This window comes from Nothoprocta perdicaria, unplaced genomic scaffold, assembly GCF_003342845.1.
Source record: "Nothoprocta perdicaria isolate Ctin4 unplaced genomic scaffold, notPer1 scaffold_265, whole genome shotgun sequence".
In the NCBI taxonomy this organism is placed as follows: domain Eukaryota; kingdom Metazoa; phylum Chordata; class Aves; order Tinamiformes; family Tinamidae; genus Nothoprocta; species Nothoprocta perdicaria.
This window is the reverse complement of record NW_020455494.1, coordinates 366,674-386,021: the sequence shown is the minus strand read 5'-3', so window position 1 is coordinate 386,021 and position 19,348 is coordinate 366,674. Positions and strand designations below refer to the sequence as shown.

The window sequence follows — 19,348 nt, the reverse complement described above, 5'->3', positions numbered from 1 at the left end:
ATATATTTACTGTTTTACTTGGAGATGATTTTGTTTTTATTAAGTAGATTTTTACATTTAGCTTATTACTACTTGGTCAATTAGCAGGAACATTAATCCCGATGGTGACTCCAGTGGTCAATACAAAGAAGACTAAATATCTATAATGCCTTCATTTATATTGCTCTTTTATTTTAAATTAATTCATTTTTAAAAATTCCCAAGTGAAGCTTCTGCTGTTAGAAATGCTTTTTTGTGCTATTTTGTGATAATACATTGAGTTTCTAATGTGAATATGCTGTGTTAACATGATTAGCTGTTGTGAAAGGAGAAAATAAGAAAGCAATGATCTCAAGAAAGAGGAGGAATGAAAAAAACACACCCATGACTAAGCACCACTGAATTGATGCTTGATTATTATCAGCAAGAATTTTCCATGCTATCATTCTTTATTTTTTCTCTTATAATCATGTTTGACTTTTTATGGATACTAGTTTGCACATAACATCACCATGGGTAAACAGAAGAAATTCAATTGGATGTGTTTTTCTAGTGAGGACATCATAACACTGTGATGAATAAGTATAGAAGGAACTGATGTGTTTTTATCTTGAGGATACTGAAAGATGAATTGATGAAAGAGGTGGCTATGGACAAAGATGAGTAATATAGTTAAATGTATGGAAGCTCACTACGTTAATTTTCATCATAAAACTTTTTGACTGTTCTTAATTCGTGCTCAAGATTGAAGTAAATGGCCTTGCTTTTTTTTTGGGGGGGGAAGAAATATGGAAGCAAATTCAGCCATATTCTTATGGATTTTTTACACCGAGACATGTTTTTCAAAAAGTTAAAGTTTTTTTTTTTTTGGACAAAGAAGCATTTGGCCCCTAATTTTGACCCTAAAACCCAACATTTCCTACTTTGCTTTGACAGTTCAAGTACAAAGTCTTCTATTTAACTTAAAGCCAGGCAATGAACTTGCCACCCCATTTATAAAATGTGGAAGTTTTAATATTTAACCAACTGCTTTGYGTACACACAACAGTAGAAGGGGTACTTTTGTTGATCAGTTTTCTTTTTAGCTAAACAAATGACCTGATTTGCTGCTGGTGTATCTGTAGTCCTRATAAACCTATTGAATGACTGAGAGCATTTTTAGTAACATTAATGTATTTTGGATTAGGTCCTTGGAATGGTGTGACCTGTTTTTCTCTGTTCTCCAGGACTTGTGTGTCAGTTTAAGCAACATGGTAGCTACTGTGCATAATTATGTTTTGGAATATTGAATTTTTCTAATTCTACACCATGGAGCTTGTTTCTTTTGCAAATAAAACTCAACTAAAATGTAGTGACGAAACTCTAAAGCAAACCAAAAAATACTACTAGAAGAATTCTTTTCGCAGACCCACACCATTTCATTTTCTTTAAAAATGACATTGCAGAATGAAGRTGAAAACCCAAATTCAATTTTGGCATGTACTGTCTTGAAAAAGAGAGGTGTGAATTTTAACTATTCCTGCAGCATTAATAAACACCTCGCCCTTTCCAAATAGATGTCATCAGAGGCTTTAGAAAAGAACGTGGAGATTCTGTTCCAAAACAGACTCTTCCATGTTAATCACAGAGATGTTTCTGAAACCAGTTTGACAAAAAGTTAGAAAATGATAGCACAGTTTCCCTTCTTTCTTGTCTCAGAAATGACTTGCCCTGCTTACTTCAGAATGTCATGTAATCAAGGCACGAGCCAAAGAGAAGAAAAATCTGCCATTTGGAGGGCTTGAGAGGAGCAGAAACCATTCTCTGAATAGAAATAGATAGCACGTAGAAACTGATTCCAGCTTTCTGCACTGAACAGACTTACAGAGGCCCTGGAGAGCCAGAGCTGTCATTTGGCCATGGATACGACCACTAGCATTGGCTATCACAGTGGAGGCCCCAAGTGTAAATGCAGCATAGATAGTTTTGGCCTTTAGTCAGATCACGCTAGTAAACCTTAGCTATTATGCCTGGGCTTTTTTCTGAGTCTCTAAATGGATAAAAATTAAGCCATCTTATCTTAAATGTGATTTTTCCACTTTTGAAATTACATCTGCCTAGAAAGGAACCTTTTTTGGTTGTGCAAGCTAGCATAGGCTAAATGGTAGTTTTCTGAATTTTGTCCTGACCATGTGTTCCTTTGCGGCCTGAAGAATTCGTTAGATGCCCAGATGTTATGAACGTCTCACATAATTTATGCTCAAACTTAACTTGCGCACTTAGATAAAACTTTGGTCACACAGACTCAAGAATCAAGATTTTAATCATGATATGCACTTAAAGGGCATCACTGTCTGTGCATTGAATCCCTTGATTAAAAGGTCTTTACTGAAACATTCTTCAATTATTTTTATGGATTACCTGGTGTTATGTTGCATTGAACATTTTTTAAAATACATATAGCTAGGATGCTTTCATATACACACACACACACACACACACACACATACTTCTATGTATATGCACACAGATATGTATATGTACAGATATATATCCCTGAACTTGTGCCAGTAGCACAAACCAAAAGCAGACGTTTTAGCATTCCATGAGCCGTTAAGTAGATTGTATCTGAAATGGTACATGTATCTGAAGGAAAAAAATAGAATACTTGAAAGAAGTTCAAATGCATTCCATAAAAAATAAGGTGACAGTATACAGCAAACAGTTTTAATTTCTGAAGTGAGAAATTAAAAGACTGTTACAAAGAGCTTATTTTAMTTATTTTGTATCTAGAGGCTCACCAAGGCTCCAGAGTGTCAACTTTAAGTATTTAAATCATTCCCAGGACTTTGTTTGAACTATGCTTAAATCAAGATTAAGCCTTAACCCTTATATTTCTGAGGTTCTGAATGGGTATTGAGATTCCTGGCATCTTCATTTTTTTTCTCAAAGACATGTCAAACCTGATTTCCTTAACCAGCCTGGAGCACAGCACTCTTCACATGACAAGATCAGGCAGTCACTATTCTGCCTACATTGTGCCACTTGATCAAAATAATTTGAGTCTAAACCCTTTAGAATTTGTTTCCAAAATAATATTTAGGATAGGAATATTTTAATTTTATTAATAAATGCTTGTTGCTGTGACGTTCACTGTAGTCAAATCAGTGCCCATTGCAAAGAATCATGTCAGTAAAAGACTACTCTTCCTCTTGACACATTAGACAGTGTCTACTTTTCTTGCAGTATGAAGAAGGTAGTGTGTACAGAATGCAGCTTGCATCGTTTTGTCATTTCTCAGAGTTGGTTGTGTGGTAGTTGCACTGGGCTTGCACAGTTGCAGCTGGAAGGAAGCAAAAACATGAAAGCAAAGCTGCACCAAGTGCATTAGGACATGCCCCACACATGAGAAAGTCATTTGGTCACAGGTTTTGACCCAAAATGAGATCTTTAAAGGGAAGTTTTAGCAGAAGGCAATGCAGATGTTCCTTCCACTGCCTTTGCTCCATTTCGTATCATCATTGCAAAAGAGGGTGGGAGAGAAGGAATGTGATGGCAACTCCTCTGCCTCTTCTGTCCATCCTGGCTAGCTGACCTCTCCACACCATCAGCCTGCTCAGATCCTTTCACATCCTCTTCCAGGAGGGAAGCCCTTGCTCATTGTCTCTGCACCTGCGTTGTTTCCTACTTCTAGAAGTCCATCTTCTTTTCCTCAGATGCAAGAACTAAGAAACACTGCAAACTTTGGCCACTCTGTAACAAGGATGGTAGGTACAAGCAGAGTGGGCTAGAAAAACAACTTGTCTAGCCATTGCCAGGCAGCAGCTTCAGCTGTGAAAAGAAGTAGCATGGAGGGGTTGCAGGCATTTTATGATAGGATTAATCTATCCAGCAGAAACTCTCTTGAACCTAAATGGAGAGGAGCTCTTCAGGCTGCTGAACAGCTTTGTGAGCAGCACTGCTTTTTCCTATTGCCATAACAATCTGCTGCAGATGGCCCAGGCTTCTCACCCAGAGAAGGTGCTCACTGCCATGCATRGTTTTGCAGTCCAATGCATAGGGCAGTTTATGTATGGGACAAGAGAGCAACAATATGGACCRGTTTCATTAAAGAGGAAGTTGGTTTGTGCTGGTTTTGTTGGTGTTTTGGTGATAGCCAGATCAGGACTTCCCACAGAAATGTGAATTTTTTCAGGCTGAAACCCTAGGGTTTAATTTGTTACCATGCAAAACAAAGCCAGACAAGCAACTTAGGCTTCCAATGCAGATGTTTAAGTAGGACTCACATCTGTAGGTAGTTTGACCAGTTTTTTTCTCCTGAGGCTGAAATTTATTGAACATGAAATGTTTTCCTGTAGTGCTGGGCTCCATAAAAATGTAGTGAATAATCTTTCAGTGGAAAAAAAAAAAAAAAAGGCTGGGGAAGATTAATTTTACAGAAGTGTGTATAATCTAATTAATCATATAGCCCAGCTGTAATTAATCTGTAGTTACAGTTTGAACCCATTGGAAACAAAAAACAATGCCATTGTGCACCAAGCTGGAGTATTTCATTAGCATGAACACTGGAGCAATGGCAGATTCTCTGTCTGTGTAGGTGTCTGCAGCTGCGTGGATTTTATGCAGAGCCGTGTTCTATTGTAGCAGCTTACGATCTGGCTCCTGCTCCTGGCCAAGAGGCAAATCTGCTGTTTTTTCCATGAGAACAGAAGAAAAACCTTCTGAGGATAGCTAAGAAATAAATGTGTCTGAGGCCCATAAAGTTCAAACAAAGGGTGTTCCCTTCTAAATGCCATAATCAACACCCATGCTCAGTTTCCATCTCTGTGCAGTGTATGGTTTCTCAAATGAGAATACACGAAGATAAACTACAACAACTTTTTTTTTGCATTCTGGCAGTTAGTTCTGTACTTTTTTTCCACTGAGATTACTGTTGTTCGTCTCAGTATATGTGTTGATTAGGGTTTCATAGGGTAGTCCAGAGTATTACATGGCTTTTGCCATTGTTAAGTTTCACTACAGCCTAAATTTTTTAGCTTTGTAACACTCGAGTGCTTTTCTGACTACACTTGTGCAGAAAAAAAAAAATCCATGATCTGGAAACATGGACAGGTGGCATGAAAAATTATAAAAAGAGACAGGAAACATCAATATTCTGCTAGAACACAGAAACATCCTGTCCCAACACAGGATTGGGAATAGGATACTATTGAATCTCATTAACTTAATGGCATATATTTATATTCAGAGTTTTATTCCTGCATAAGAACTGCTGTAGCTTTGGAGGAAAATGTAAGTGACCCTTTACTGTATTTTCTGTTCTTGTCCCTCTTTTTATTCTAATTTTTGCCCAACTACTGCCCTCAGAATCTTCTGTGTGAAGCCCTTGTAGGATCAGAAGTATTTCTGTACGTTTAGATGCAGCATCTAACTAGTTTAAGCATTTTACATCTTCTTGACTCCTATGGCACAGTGATATCTTGGGGGCTAAGACTGTGGATATGGAAGAGTATTTGACTATGATGTATGATTATGAAGTGCTGGAAAAAATCCTCTTCCAGTGTAATTCAATTCACAGGACTGAATTTTTCAGGCACAGGGAGGGGAGTAGGAGACTGAGGAGCCTGGGGGTCAGTGCAGAACCTAAGGAGTACTTGAAAAAGCGCATGGTAATACACCATGAGCTGTGTATATTTGAGCTCGTTATTCTTTTGGATTTACACTGTCATCTCTTGGATTTAGTAAGGTTTGCACACCTAAAAATGTCCCCTAACCCTCTAAGCCTATTTCTCTRTTTCTGTTGCAATTTTGACAAACTATATCATCTTCTGAAATAGTTTCTTAGGTAGGTCAGTAATGCATCCTCTGACTACCCTCCAAACACATTAGGGCAGTAGAAATGTGGCCACACGAAATGTGACCAAGAGCTACCCTTCCAGGTACAGATGCTGACACATCCTCTGCTAGTGGCTCTTCAGCACAACTGCAGCTGGAGGTTATTTACCTCTATTCACCTCTACCTCTCAGCATGGGACATTGCCACTCTTTTTTTCAGTGTTTATCCACCAAAATGACTGTCCTATCCTGACACATACAGTTGGACTYGATGATTTTAAAGGTCTTTTTTAAAGGTCTCTTTCCAACCATAAAAAATAAGCTTCCTGCTTAAGCTACTTGGATTCGCTGTTGTCTTCATTCCCCTGGTGGCTCTTCACCAGCAGCTCTTCAGCAGGTGCCGAGGACCACTCCACTAGAGCACAGGCAAGAAGACACCTGCGTAGTGGGAAGAYGTGGGAAGCCCTGTGCCGTCCTCTTCCTCCCCATCTGCTCTTTGACACCCTCTCCATCAAGATGCAGGAGATGGATTACAGCTGTTACTTGTCTGCAAGGKTTTTTTTGTCCCTGAGGCCAAAGCACAGACAACTCTTAAAGTTCAAAGTCTGTGAATATGACACTTTCCAAAGTAATCTGTCTGGTCTTAAATTTAATCTGTAGTGGTACTATAGACTGATTTATTCTCCTTACTTTTAGGATCRTTTTAGGGAGGCCTCCTGTGTTGAAATAGAAAATACAAAGCCTCATACATTTCTCTGTAGGAGAGGCAGTTTATCATTTGTCACTTGTATCCTTCACAGGTTCACAGCCTGCAGAAGTACAGAAATTAGTGCAGAAATACCTGGCTGCAATTCAGGAAAAAACAGGAGATTTCTGGACAATACTAATTATTATGTAAACACAACTAACTGGAATCACATGCAGCCTAGGAATAGACTTTCTAGCTAAAATTCATTSAGTGAATAATTGAAAGTCCTAATAGATCCATTAAGCAATGACTTAATTGTTATTGCTGCTTACATGTTTTTTGTTTTGCTCAGTTTTGTTTAGTTTTATTTTGGTTTTAGTTTGATTTTACTTCAGACCACAGTTAAAATGTTCTCACTTCTTTATTTCCCTTTCTGCAGGTATAAATAGCCTGGTTTGTGTCGGAAATGCTCAGAAAAGGGCATGAACTTAGAAAGGTAGAACCTTTCTAAGGTGTGACAGATCTTTTACATCTGGAAATGTACAAATAACTTTGCTGTCATTTAGAAACAGGACAAGTGATTCTGTCTCTTCAAGGCAGAAAAAATACCCTTGAGGATGAGAAGCAGGATGGAGAAGTAGGATTCAGAACACTTGTCTTATCTCAKGGACAGAGAGACTGAGCATCAGACAGCTCTTCAAGAAATCCTACTCCGCTCCTTCCCTGCTCGCTTTATGGCAGCAGCAGCAGATTATTTCGTTCTTGTTTAAAAGACTGCCTTGAGTAAAGCCTGGGGATGTCACAGGTTGCTATTTCAGCACATTTGGTCAACACTGGCAGCAAGAACGGGTCTTGTAAACGTTTTAATTCCCCGGCCAGGGGTTCCTGTTGTAGGGAGGGTCTCCAGTGCTGCAGAGGGCAAGGGCAGAGACCTGGTAGAAGTGTCTAGTGGGACAGAAATGGTGGCCAGAATGTTTCATGGTGGCACCCCACAGGGAGGTGTATCACTAGACCTAGGACTGAGACTATATGTTTGGTTTTGAAACATAATCTGAAACATAATCTGAAGGCCTTTAGCTCTATGATAATAAAGTGTGCATTGCTGGCRGGCAACAGGACTAAGCATTTAGAGCAGGTTTCTTCAGCTTCAGTCTGGGGAGACCCTATTGCCTCCAGTCAACACCACTTCAGTGAGAGTCAGGACCATTCTGGAGGAAGGACTTTCTTGCTGTCCTAAGAAGAAACAAGCACGCAGAGAGCAAAGGGAGAATAAGCGAAATGAGCTGAGAAACAGACACATTTCCAAATGTTTTCTGAGCAAGCAGCAGTTAATTCTGGCCATAGTGATYGAGTTGTTCTCTCAGCTGTGTTTCTTTCCATAAACTAGACTTTATTTTGCTTTACATAGTTTAGATCATTTTAAAAGAATTCAGGGGGTTCTGTCGGGTTCCATAAGAATTTTGCCTGAAGAGTGGAGAATGGCAATTATGGTATTATTCACAGTAAATCATGGGTATCAGTAATGATTCCAGGAATTAAGTAGAAACTGTAACATCAAGATTACAGGAGTATCCTGAGCTCAAAACAGAAATAGCTGCTCCAGTTTCACAATATGTGAAAAAAAAAGTACTGGCAAAACCATCATATTTTATTGTCTGATTATTGGCCTGAGCCACTGCATGTGCTTCAGCCCTCTTAAGTTAACCAAAAATTGCCTGACTCTCACCCTGGGCTGCTAAGTAAATAAACATGGAAATAATGGCATATGGTCTCCATCTGCACAGCCATGCACTATATCTTTACTGCTCAGAAATGTAGAAATGTTACTTAATAGGACTATAATCACTGTTGTTGAAAAGTATATTTAAATGATACAAATAAGGGATGTAGAAAAGAGGCCAAATTTGGCACTTAATGCAGTAGTGACGGTTTATTGAGGGTCTGGCAGAAAGGGCTTCACTTTCCTGTTTATAATAGCTTTTACTTGCTACATTCCCCATCTGTGATTCAGCAACTGGAACTATTCTGATCTGCAAAGAATGGAGACAGAAGCAGAGGTCTTTTTTTTATTATTATTATTCTCAATCAAATGCACCAATCACTGCTGGGAGTGGATGGCAAGGGAGACAGCAGAAAGAGAATATATCCCTTGGGAATAGTGAAACAATATGGGACTGTGCCAGTTTCTGCTAGCATTTTGACAGAGAACAAATATGTAATCTTTCCGTGAATGAGGAGGAGAAATTCTGAAGATAGGGAGTCTCTGAGATCTCCTCATGGATTCCTTATATAGCTTCCTGCTTTTTTAAAAACCTGTTGTTCCTAGTTTCTTAGGTTGGTCAGAGAGTTAATTTTTCTTCTGGGAAGCACCAAGAATGATTGTGCAGCGTCAGTTGATTACCAAGTGAACAGAGTGGAAAGACATCTTGCACAAGAAGGGATGTGTTTGTCTTCAGAAACATACTGTGCTGTGGAGCCTGGTGTGTGTGTGTGTGTGTGTGTGTGTGTGTGTGTGTGTGTGTGTGTGTGTTGTCGAATTTTAATCCCCATCTCCTATTTTAGAGCCTCTCTGAAATACTAGCAGGAGTGAATCTGTTGTGTTGTCCTTACAACGTGATTATTTGAGGGTGCCCCAAGAGTCACCAGCTGTGAAGTAGCTTCTCAGATCCAAACAGTTCTTCCCCTGGGCACATCAAGAGACTGCTATGGAGTCTTTTTTATTTTTTTAATCTCCCCAGCCCCAGCTCAGGCTTCTCCCTTTCCAGGTAGTCCCACCTCTCAGAAGTGCTTAAGTGTTGTTGCTTTCCTGTGCATTCCTTGGGCTTGTGCTGAAGTTAAATGGGTTAAATAAAACCAGGTAGAACTTTTTCACTGTTTTGAAGCTTGCAAGCACYCTCACTTGAGATTTGATGTGGAGATCATGTTGGCCCATTGAGCTTCTAGCATTAATCCACCCTGTTCTGAAGTTGATGGATGCATGGATTTCTTGTAAAAATGCAGGGTAATGGAAAAATAATGAAAAGTATGGAGTGGCTTTGCTCCCCATATCTGATCTGTATCCCTCTCTGCAAATGCATCTTTCTCTTGGCCCTCTCTTTTCATTCCTGACCTAGACCCTTTTTGTCAGCAAAAATAAAATGTACTTAAATTGTAGGAAGCAATCCAGAGACCCAGGACACTTAAAATGGGATTATTTACAGTTCCATACGCCATCACGCCAGCAGTGACACAAGGTTTACTGAGGAATGTACATCTGTGAGTGTGTGGAGGCTATGTCTGGACAAGCCGACTCTGTAATAGCTGTACTCTGAGCAAAGATTTTTCAGTACTGACTTTTTGTTTGCGCCTTTGAATTAGAGTCTGGTTGCGAACAAAGTTTTGAGGGAAAAAGCCCTCAAAAGCCCTATTTATATAGATAAATGCTTAATAAGTGATATCCACTTGTATGGCTAACTTCATACAATTAACTGATTCAGTTCCCCAGTAAGACCTTTCTATACTTTTGGAATTTGCTGTGCACCGTTAGCATGATATAAGAATGTGTTAGAAATATTCAGGAGCAGAAGGATATAAATCAGTATCTAAGCTCTAGAAATCAAAGTGCTGTGTAAATAGGAACAGTGGCTTTGGCAGGACCTCAGCTGGCATAGGTTGATGTTGCAGTCAATAGATCCATTTTTCCTCGGGAATTCTCTTCAAAGGCATCCCCAAGGCTGGATTTGATGTCTACGCAGACAGCAAACCTGTCAACACTGTCTACAGGGCCACTTCATTTTAACCTAGTCCGTACAGGACACAGCTCACTCAAGACACCCGCTCATCCAGGTTGTGTCACCCACCGCAGACTGTTACACACCTTGCACTACACCTTGCAGGTGTAGAAGCTAAGACATTATATCAATACATTATAGTGTTCCCGGCTTTAATTTCTTATGCCATTAGTTGCTGTAGCACTTCCAGAACCAACTGAAGTTGACCCTTCCATTTTGACAGCAAGCAAAATGGAACTTCGTGCAAAATTGCACAAATTGCACAAGCTGTCAGGACATATCATGAGAGCTTGTAACTTAAATACGAAGCATGGAGAGGCTTGTTTTTAAAAATATGTTAGAAGGCGGTACCTGGAATCAGGATTTACTTGATCTGAGTGAGGCACATGGTATGAGATACAGAAAGAAGTTACTCTTTCTACAACCCATATAGTAGTCTTTATTTTTCTCCACCTTAGAGGAACTAAGTTTTAACCTCATGTTTGTAAAATATTTGTAAAATATTTTAAATGCCTTTGAAACTCTGTATCGCAGTGCTGCCCCTCTATTCAAGTATGAATCAAAATACTCACCATGTTTTTAAGTATGATGTGATTTAAAGAAAATACTAAAACTGGGCATGAATGGGTTTTCTGTTCTCCTGTTACTGGGGAAGTTACTGTGCAGGCAGGAGCATTGCTTTGCAGTAATCCTATTTAAACGCACAGGCCCCAGGCCTGTCCTGGGAATCTCAGCACACTTGTGGCTCATGGCCAGACCTCCCCACCGAGGAGGAGCCTTGTAGGAACCGTAACTCTTACCAGCTGCTCTTTTTCAGCAGGCTCCTACTCTGCGTGTGTCCTTTGGACACCAAGAGGAGGTGTTCACTGCTCCCTTCCAGGCAACTTTCCAGTACTTTTGCCCTGTGAGAGAGAATCCAGGATCCTCTTATTTATTGTGAGCACGTTACTTCTGCTGAAACTTGGTTATGACTATTTGAAGTGCTCAAAGAATAATAACATCTAGAGGTAGATCTTCCCAAAGCTTTAATCCAAAGGCTGAACCCCGCTATGGTGCAGTAGCTTGAGGTCCATAAACTTAATAGCAAGGGCTGGGTGAACCTGTCCCATCTTTACTTCTGATGAATACAAGTGGCTAAACTCCTGTTTTCATTTGGCCAGCCCACCCTCAGCAGACAGAGGGAATACTGAAATGTAGCAAAGAGATGAAGGAAAAACACATCTAATGAGAACAGACAAGACATGTGGGTTGTTAAATTGCTAATCGTGTTCCTGTGAAAAGGGATTCTTAGGGAAAACTGATACGGAGCAGACAGATGAGCAGGTTACTTGCTGTCTGAAATCAGTGCAGAGCACATGGTGGGGATAACAGGAATTATTAGAATGAGTCGGGGAATATACTGAGGTTTAGCAGAAATCCCCCTCTTATCCCTACAGTTAAAGACAAGCTCAAGGTTTTCGTTTGCAGTGTTTGTAAAAGTCACATATGTCAAATGTTTAACTAAAGCCACTTCCCTGCATATTTCTCATAATCCWAGCATGCTCCTGGTTCGTGTTTCCTTTTGGCACCATACATGTTGCAAACTGTAGAAGGGTAGATCACAGTATCAGACAAAGGCTTTTTTTTTTTTTYYCCCCCCCCTGTAGCTTTCCAACATATTTTCATGGGCACAGAATGCYGGTTCGGACAAAATCTAGCTTGGAGATTAAGCAAACAACCTTCCGGATAACTTAAATGTGACAAAAAAATCCATAACTGCTGGAGGCGAGGCAGAGACTCAGTGTGTGATCAGTCTTTGTGAAGCAGCCTTAAATGTCTTCCTGTGCAGATCCAGTGAGGTCCATTTTAGTTGCCAGGCTAGTTTGCTTTTCTGCTGGCGCAGGCTGAGCATTTTTTGGCTTGGAGACTTAAGGAGAAAAAAAAAAAACATATAATGCTGTTTCATGGTTCMATTTTGTAGAATAGGCCTGAAAATTACAATTTCACTGGAACATGAGTGCCCTAAATGGTTGATCAATACAGTGTTTACAGAAACAGCCAGGAAGTAGCACAGTGTGTGTTGAAGGCAGGAGATACTGGGGAGTTTCATGCAGTCCTGCTTCTCACTGTTGCATGCTCTTCCTTTGCAGAGGCCACTCACAAATGAAATGTGCAGCAGGAACAGAGCATCCTTCAGAGCAAGCAGGGAGGCCTGGGGAGCACAGTCTTTTATAGGGCATCCCAGATCCTCTCTCGTGTTGCAGCAGGATGTGGAGAAGCCTCAGGCAGATCAGTCTGTCGTTCCTCCATCTCCTGTGYAGGCAGAATTGCAACCCTAGGCAGCTATTCCTTTCTTTTCCACCTTAAGCTAACACCACGCACAGCCCCTCCAAAGCATATTTTACTTGGCAAGTCGTTGTGACGAGGAATGCAGCCCCTTGTTCCCCTTTCTTCTCCTAATAGCGTGCCTAGGCCGGCTGCAAATCTAATCACATACTATTTTGTCATGGGGGAGAGATGCAGATACCAACACAGAAAAATTTAGCACATGGTAGTGTACTGTAGTTTCTTTGTACTCACTTCCTTGTGAAGGTTGTAGCTTCTATTCAGTAAGAAAATTTAACTAAGCTTAATAAATAATCAAGATCATCCATGATGCCCAGTTTAAAACTTGGAATTATGGCAAAGCAGAGCAGATAAAATAAATATAGCTACCACAGCACATGCTAAGCGTGAAGGTCAGGGCGACCTCCGTTTTAATTTCCATATTTATTTTGGTGTTGCCACGGCACAAGGAGAATCTTAGATTGTAAGCAAAGACATAGCCCAAATCCTCAGTTTTCACCTCTAAAGGGATAAGCATAAGTTAATTTGAGTTTTTGATTATCCTCACCTTAYAGACTATAATTTGAAATGCTTCTTGGTATTCACAAGGTTCTGCCCACAACTTCCCATGAATAAAAGAAAGTATGAAGCCATGTAGATATCAAAGATGCTTGTAAACAAAAATCTTAAGACTATGTATGTTCAGTAACAGGAACTGATGAAGCAGGCGAAGAATGGAGTACAAATATCCATGACCGTTGTTCATTGTTTTGTGATGTATACATTGCCTCGCTCCAACAAACCAAAATAAGAGTAGATATTTGCCAAATGCTCTGAKTGTGGGATAGATTTACCATGTCACTATGCTGAATGTTGACCAACATAGTGATCTAAAAGTAATTACAGTGGCATAAAACCAACTTAATTGAGTGGTAAATTAGTCTTTACTTCCTCATTTAGGAAGGTTGGGGATTGAATTAATCAACACTTTATTTATGATTTGCTTCAAAATATTTTGTTTAGTTTTACAAATGGAAAGAATGAGAATTGTAGACAACAGTCAGCACCATAGCTGTKCATAGTCAGGTTCATGCAGGAGAGAGCAGGATAGTGCCTAGCAGATTCCTGTCATATCCTGCAACAGATAAAACCTTAATCGGATCCTTCATTAGCATCAAGTGTGAAAAGAAAAGCTCATGCCAGAGATTACTTACTAAATGTAGTTGGTGAGAAAAATTAAGTGTTGAAGAAAATATGAAATCCCTCAAATTAATCTTTGAAATATATGGAGTTTGAGTCTCCTCTCTCTTACACTGGGATAAATCAAGAATAATTCCACTTCTGTGACTGAGTTATGCTAGTGTAAAATTAAGCTTGCCTCCTCTCCCAGGAGTTTAGAAGATTTACATTTTTAAGGCAGAATAATTTATCCTTAAAATTTGCACTCATATGTTAAGAAAAGGAATTATGACTGCATGATACACAGTAAAGCTCTTTGATACCTGATCTCTACCTTTTTAAATCCAGACTAGAGTTTTATGCTACCCTGTATGTTCAATAGCAGTTGCTTTAAGTTTAACATTGGTTTTATTACTTACAGTCTTAAAAAAGACAGACTGCATAAAACATGTTAAATGTTCAGTGAAATCTCTGAAACATACTTGGTTTTATGTTGTCACTTTTTCAGTGTTAAATTCTTCATGCTTGGAGATTAGAATATTAAATTAGACATGGTTGTAGGCGGGAAGAGCACAAGAATTCATACTAAATTTGAAGGGCTCTTTTCTGATTTTTTGCAGGCCTCCTTAACTGTCTGTGCCTGTTGTTTAGCTTCAGACCATGTCTTAACATATATTTGTGTTGTCATGCAGATTCCTTCACTGAAATGTTTTTATCTTGAAAAGATTTTAACTTGTTAATCTTTTTAATCTTTTCATCTGAAGTGGTGTTTCCATAACATAGGGAAGTTAGGCTGGGGTTTTGCTTTGCTTTTTTTAATGAAATACTCTTTTTTTAGATAGTATCTTATTTTATAGCAGCTGTAGAACACAAAGGGTTGAACTCTCTCTTAACTGGAGAGTGTCTTTGTCACACAACAGAACCAAGGTTCCCTGCAAGGATTCCCTCTTGCACTCTTCTCCGTGTCCTTTTGGATGCACGTGATCACTTCCTGCTGGATACAGATTAGTTTTAATAGGGATGTGCAGAAACGTCCACAAAGTGCCAGAAGGAGGCACTTCAGAAACAGGGAAATATCAGGGATATTTTAACTTTTCTGGAGGTGACCATCTGAACAATGAGGGARTGTTTCAGAGACACTGAACATCAGCCAGAGGAGGAATAAAAGTGATTTTTCAAAAATCACAAACAAGAATGAAAAATTCTCATTTTTCTATCTCTTTTTCCACAAAATGCTTTGACTTATATCCTTTATTACATAGCAGTTTTCACTGACGTTTTAAAATGTGCTTTAAATATGGACATATGAAGTGACTTTACAGCACCCTTAATCRTCTCTTAATTGCTTGCTTCTTTGTTTGCTGTATTCAAAATAAAACTGCAAACTTTCCTGAAAATAAAATTATTATTTCTGGAAGTCACTGAAAAGGCCAGACTTTCTGGAGAAGGAAAACTGTCAAATGTTCACAGATTCATTTTCTAAGGTGTAATCCATAAAAATGGACAAAAGTCAAACCTCTTTTGACAGATAGGAGAAAAAGAGGACAGGCTGTGAGGAGGATGGTTGTGGTTCACAGAACCACAGAAGGCAGAAAACTCTTTTTCATTAATAAGACAAGACATCAGTAAGACTAACGTCAAAGTGTTTTAACGCCTAGCTTGCTGAACAAGAAGAGTTGGTCSAAAGAAAAGACTGATATTGCCGGAGTCTCTAGGCTCCAGGAATAGTCACTCTAGCACTTTCATAGGAGAAATCTGYATCTAGAAATAGAGCATATCTTCCTCAAGGAAGAACACACTGGAGGGCATTTATGGTCAAACCCAGTCATCTTAGACATACAGAATGAAGCTGTTCATTGACCTGTACATTTTTTTTATACCATAAAAAACTACATCAGATGGTGCAACTGTAGTGAGAGCAGGAGATGAGCGCTTGACTAGTGGTTTGCAAGAGGAGCTTTGGGCATTGGGAAAATTTGCAGACAACTAAATTAATGAAATAACAGGTTCCTTATCCATCCTAACTGAAGGTCTCAAGCTTTGACGTATCATTTCCATATACTCCTTCTGTAAAGGAGAGGCAAAGAGAAGAGGCAGAAGTTCCTAAGCACACCCTGGACTTGTCCTGGTTCTCCCCATTCTTTCAGTGTCAAATGCAAGGGGGGATTGCTAGTTTGTCTTACTAAGAATTTCTATGCATTAAGCTTTGGTGTAGTTTTGAATGGTTATGTTTTATCTGAACTGTTTTTGTACACAAGCTCTAAATCCAGAGTATTTTCATAAAATCACTGCAGGATGTATCAATGAAAATAGGATATATGGGCTTTGGGGGAGGAAGATAAATCATAGACTTAATCCCCCAAATCCCAGAAATTACCTCAGAGACCTCCACTAAGTTTATGGGCTTTAGTTCAGTTCTGTAAGAACTCTGCAGGTGCCCTGAGCAGAGAACAGGGCACTTTCAAATTGCACCAGCTATGTAAGATAAAGAAAAGACAATAAAGATTAAGAAAAGATAAAGACAGAAAAGAAGAAGAAAAAAAAAAGTTAAAAAGTGAAAACACATGAAAARTGGTGCTAGCTGTGAAATGTGGGTATCTCAAATTCTTAAATACTTGGTCACTAAAAAAGACATTCTGTTTTTAATGGAGATAGGAAATTGATACTGCAGTCTATTTTTAGAAGAATTTAGAACAATGCTACTGGTTCCTTCTTGTCTTCTTTTGCTCAACAGCTTGTCCACCAGGAACATACAAGCCYGAAGGTTCACCAGGTGGAATCAGCACTTGTCTCCCATGTCCCAATGAAAATCATACTTCTCCACCAGGAAGCACCTCCCTTGAGGACTGTACATGCCAGGAGGGTTTTCGTGCTGTAGGACAAACTTGTGAAGGTAAGTTTTCTGTTCCAGGAACATAAAACCCCTGAAATGCATTGTACAGTGCTTGGACAATTTTTTGGTTTGGCACTGTGAAAGAGAAGCGGCTTGCAAAATTCTCAACATCTTTCCAAAAAACCCGAGAGCACCAAGACGCAAGCTGAATTGGAAATGAAATTTGCTGTTCTTAAGTAGCCAATTGCTGTCCAACTAGCATCATAACTCTATTGTTGTTGTTTAATTATTTAGTTGTTCACTGCCCTGAACTGAAGCCCCCTGAAAATGGTTACTTTATCCAGAATGTCTGCAACAACTACTTTAATGCTGCCTGCGGAGTCCGATGTAAAGCGGGATTTGATCTTGTGGGAAGCAGCATCCGACTTTGTCAAGCAAGTGGTCAGTGGTCTGGTTCAGAGACCACATGCAGAGGTATGGCCATTGTAGAATTGTTTTCGGCTGGTTAGTTCTTCACAATGGATTACTTTGCTTGCTACTGAGTTRTGCTTTGCAGATTTGACCCCATTAGCCTTTAAGTGAAAAATTATTCCAAAAGTAAATTCCACCACAATCATTCTGTTTTCCATCTTAGTTTTTAGGAAAGAGGAAACATCAAGAATACAAAATGTGGAATAATATTTACTTGAGRATCAGTCTTTTGTAAGCGGGTCTTTACTTCCTTTCTTACCCATATCTCTACATAATACTATGAATTTTATATCTGCATTGTGTAAAACACTTGAAAATACAAAGTAGAGTCAAAGATAAAACAAGACCTTGAAGTGTGGGTGTTTTAGAATATCCGTCAGTCCCTCRGCAGATTTGTATTGGCATCCTCAGCAGCCACAATTTGTATTTCAACCTGTTTAACTTAAGTTGCATATGTCTGGCATCAGTATGATGCCCCAGACACTGCTGACTGACAAAGTTGGTGGCTTCTTACCTACTGCAAGTCTTACCCTGACCCAGATTTCAGGAAAACGTGCAGGATATGTCCCAAGAGACAACAGCACATGATGCTGCTACAGCAAATTCTGCAGCCCATAGGTAAAACAGGAAATGATGATGTGAGAGARGGGATCTGAGCTAGATATCTGTTTTTGAGGGCATTTTTGTATAGCAGCCTTAGCTTACGTTTCAATTCTCTGCCTGAAATAATCCCAGACAAAGCATTCTTCTTTATATCTTCCATTCATCCTGAAAGAGACAGTGAGGAGTTTATATAGATAAATTGCTGGACAGTTGCTTGAGGGAGGAAGAAACTAGATTTAGACAGGTTGATTTTTCAGAAGACAGATCATATCCCCAAAATGTTTGCTACTTCAGTTAGACCGGGCTACTGAGAGAGAGCATATGTCTGTSAAAGCTGCTCTTAAACAATAGCCTCCAGCCCAAAAAGTCTGGAGGAAGTTGCTGTCAAGCACAAAGAAAGGGTTCTTCACTTTCACTACATATAGAAAGAAATGTAAGATTTTAATACTTGGAAAACCTTTTGAAGAGTCTGAAAAGTCTTCAGCCTGCTGGGTGTTGGTGCTTGTGTAAGCACCATGATCTTCCTTAAATGGCGTATTTGTCTGGAAAGTGGAGGAAATTTAAATTCTGCCTTGATGCATTATCTTGGTGTTGGGCTAATTTCCTTTGAAGCACCGAAAGGATATCTTTTTGCTTTTCTCCTGTCACTCTCCGTCATGCTGAAGTCTTCCAATTAAAAAATAATAATTATTAAAAAAAATCCTACCTTTGCATGTGCTGAAGCTGCTATTCTCTATTCATCCCTATAGACTATGAAATGCAGCAAGATCAAAGGCACAGTTTATAGCTGTCTTGTTAATCCCAAAACTATTTTATCACATAAATTAGGAAGAGAGAGTGGAAGGATTCTAATCCCTCCATGCTACTTTGGATTTTGACATTAAACATTCCTCAATTGCTCTGATAGCTAAAATCTGCAATGCTATTGGAATGTGATTACTACAATCATGTCTTGCAATCAACTGTGACCCATGAAAATAGCCCTACAAAGTGTATATTTAATCCAGAAAAACATACTAGGAGAAAACACAAAAGCTGGCAGAACATACTGTTGTTGTTCTTTTATTTATTTATTTTTTAATGGACTTTATGGAAATGTTTCTTGGTCACGGAAAATACAAAATTGACAAGAAGATGCTTTGTGTCTGAGACCATGACCAGGATAATATGGTCTCAGTTCCAGATTTCTGCCAGAGATATATTGTGGGGAACTAGCATGAATTCATCAGCAGTTTCTCATCTTTAGAAAGGGTTTGTGAGGTGGTGGCATTGTCCTTTTTCCTGGGTTTTTGATGATGGCTTAAGCGTTTCTTCAAGCATTTGGTACAGCCAGCTGTGTTTCAGCTTCACAGAGTTTCAGGGTTCAGGCCACTTGGCTTTCTTTGAGAGAGCGTGGTAGAAAGAAAATTTTTTAAATCAGGTTTCAAGTTGCTGAAGTTTTGGRTTGGCATTTTGACAAGATCCATTTTATTCCAAAACACAGCATCCATGAGGGCTAAAAGAAATAGTGCATTGATTTTCACTACCAAACATTTTCAGAAATAATCAGGAGATAGATCTTGTGCACTCTGGAATCTCTGTTTGCCCAAGAAAACTCTTATAAGCAAGAATCTCTATTCAAGAAAAATCAAGGAGAACAGACCACTCTTCCTCTCCTGCATAAAATATAGGTATTTTCCACCTCTTGCCCTAGAGAGATACATGCAA

General features: G+C 39.3%; 1 protein-coding gene across 1 annotated transcript in view; it reads left to right on the top strand.

The window, feature by feature from the left end:
• SVEP1 (sushi, von Willebrand factor type A, EGF and pentraxin domain containing 1) overlaps window positions 1-19,348 on the top strand; it is a 100,883-nt gene that overhangs the window by 6,614 nt on the left and 74,921 nt on the right. The window contains exons 3-4 of the mRNA XM_026040768.1: window positions 16,469-16,627; window positions 16,862-17,041. Coding sequence (XP_025896553.1) covers window positions 16,469-16,627; window positions 16,862-17,041 — 339 coding nt within the window. The remainder of the gene's footprint in view (window positions 1-16,468; window positions 16,628-16,861; window positions 17,042-19,348) is intronic.